We start from the raw sequence: 2,835 nt of genomic DNA on the forward strand, positions 1-2,835 counted from the left end.
GAAAGACTTTGATATGTTCCAAAATTATCCTTAAAATAGCTAAATTTTTAAATATAAAACTACACCATTGTGGAATTTTTGCCAAATAAGTAAAATTCAATATGGATAAAATGTAGATAGTGTCATAAAATATTTTTCAAATAAGAAAACATGTCGTTCTTTTTGGGACTGATTAAAAAGAAAAGTGTACATGTCATATAAAGTGGAACACAGAGAGTATATTCGTCCATATAATATTATTAATTGTTATAGAATTAACGGCTATGAAGTATGAAGAGAGTTTTTTATTTTTTGAGAGAAAATTTTCAAGTATTAAAAACAAATAAATATTTATTTCAAATATAAACAACACGAGACTTAGAAAATTACTGTGATATCACCTCTGTACATAATGTATAAGGTAATGAAAAGATCAAATTGATTAAACTCACAACATACAGAAGTCTTTTGAACCATTTATACCCATATAAAAAAGTTATTAATAGGCATTAAATAAGCATGGTGATTTTGATGAAACTGAACAAACGTTGAATTAGACATGTACGCTTTGAAGAAGGTTCGAATTTTTTTTCCCATTATTTAACATACTTATCATAAGGTGTTTAGTTCTTTTCCTATAAATACATGTATAAAAATCTTTTGATGTATCTTTTTAATGTTAGTTGTCTTATGAAAGAAAGAGAAAGGTTTTTTCCCTAAAGCTAAAACATCCAAGTCACATAACAACAAAAACATTTAACTATATCTAAATCCAAAAAAAAACAAAAAACAATTGGCTATATGAATCCTCATTTCTCTATTTAAGATAAACAAATAGTATTAGATGTTCTCTAATAAGTTTAAGGCCTCATTTCATTTTTATGATTATATATAATTAGGATGTCAATCTTCGAATAGACATCTCAATATAAAGATGATGTATTAAGATCTAAATACTCTTAAGGAACTTGAGCTTTCCTTTTACGGAGTCTCTTGGCTTGTTCTTGGTCTAAAACATATAAAGATGACGAGCAATTTATGAAAAATTGTCTAAATTATACGGATTATATCAAAATACTAACCCTTGGCAAAGTTTATGATCCTATCACCCAACTAGGGTTTTTTCCACCATTACATTCAGGCCATGAACCCTCCCTTAGAATAATTACCATGGGTTTTAGGTTCTAAGAATCAAAATAAAAGTTAGAGGAGTATTTAACTTACCTTTAGAGCAAGAACCAGTGGAAAGGATAGCCCTAGGTTGCCCCCTTGGTCTCCAAAACCAAAATTGCAGAAAGAATGACATTTTTAGGACTTTTATCTGATAAAACCCGCATCTAGCCCGCCATAACAGGCCCATCTCTCCATAGCGGCCCGCGCCATGGAGGGAATAATCCAACCACGATGGGTTGCATTGAGACAGAAACTCCAAAATTGAGTCCCAAGCCCCCATTTTGCAATACACCCTCAATCTTTGATGTTCCAAAACAACTCTTTCACGGCAAGGCAACTACGGGGGTTCTACTCGACCGAATTCGATTATGTAAATCCATACAAGCTTCTTAATATTTTAACAACTCAAACGCTAAAACTCATAATTTAATCCCTCAGCCATCATCGGATTACTCCATACCTCACATGACTCAGATTTTGTCCAAGTTTGGCCTAGGCTCGAATTTTTCATGTTCCTACTCAGAAGTTTTCTGTCCAAAACTCTTTCACTATTGGATTATCCATAACGAAGGGAATAGGTCATTACAATAGATACCAATTTACCCATAACTTATCCCCGAGTGATCAAAATAGGAAAGTTGGGCTAAGGCAAGAATAAAGTAGTACATGTATCGTCAAACGACTGGGATACTTACCTCGCATGTCCTTCTTGGTTTCCCAAGTGGCTTCATCAACCGGATGATGCTTCCATTGAACCTTTACCGACTTAATCTCCTTGGACCTTAGCTTCCAAACATCATGATCAAGAATTGCTATCAGTTTTTCTTCATACTGAAGATCTTTGTCTAATAAGACTGAGTCCCACTTGATGATATAATATCCATCCCCATGGTACTTCTTCAACATGTATACATAGAGCACTAGGTGGACTCTAGATAGACTAGGTGGTAGAGCCAACCTATAATCCATTGGCTCTACACAGTCAAGAATCTTGAATAGGCCAATGTAGTGAGGACTAAGCTTGCCCTTCTTACCAAATCTTATCACACTCTTTATAGGTGACACCTTCAAAAGAACCTGTTCACCCATCTGAAATGTCATATCCCTTATCTTTCAGTCTACATACTCCTTCTATCGACATTGGGCTGCTAGAATCTAAGCTTGGATACTTCTTAGCTTATCCTCAGCATCCTTTACCAAATCAACTCCCAAAGGTTTTACATCTCCATCCTTAAAACACACTATGGGCAATCTACATCCCCTCCCATAAAGTGCTTCAAATGGTGCCATCTCAACGTTGGAGTGATGACTATTGTTATAGGAGAACTCACACAAAGGTAGAAATTTATCCCAATGAGCTCCAAAGTCAATTATACATGCCCTCAACATGTCTTCCAATACTTGAATTGTTCTTTCTGACTTCCCATCAGACTGGGGATGAAAGGATGTTTTGAAAGTAAATTGAGTGCCTAACTTCTCATCCAATTTCCCCTAAAACTTTAATGTAAACTGCGTACGGTCTGAGATGATAGAAAGGGGCACCTCGTGCAATGTTACTATCTCCTTCACATAAATCTTTGCCAATTGTTGAGCATTATAATCCACTCTAACTAGAATGAAGTGAGTTGACTTTATTAGTCTGTCAACTATAGCCCAAATGGAGTCAAACTTTCACAAGGTCTT

General features: G+C 34.9%; 1 protein-coding gene across 1 annotated transcript; it reads right to left on the minus strand.

Moving 5' to 3' along the window:
• Window positions 1-938: 938 nt before the first annotated feature.
• On the minus strand, window positions 939-2,442 carry LOC129899805 (uncharacterized). Its single transcript, XM_055974817.1, has 3 exons — window positions 2,350-2,442; window positions 1,848-2,241; window positions 939-988 (listed from the first exon to the last, which is right to left on the minus strand). The coding sequence occupies exons 1-3, from the start codon at window positions 2,440-2,442 to the stop codon at window positions 939-941; spliced, it is 537 nt and encodes a 178-aa protein (XP_055830792.1).
• Between the last annotated feature and the right edge of the window lie 393 nt (window positions 2,443-2,835).

The sequence above is a fragment of the Solanum dulcamara genome, chromosome 8, assembly GCF_947179165.1.
Source record: "Solanum dulcamara chromosome 8, daSolDulc1.2, whole genome shotgun sequence".
Lineage (NCBI taxonomy): Eukaryota > Viridiplantae > Streptophyta > Magnoliopsida > Solanales > Solanaceae > Solanum > Solanum dulcamara.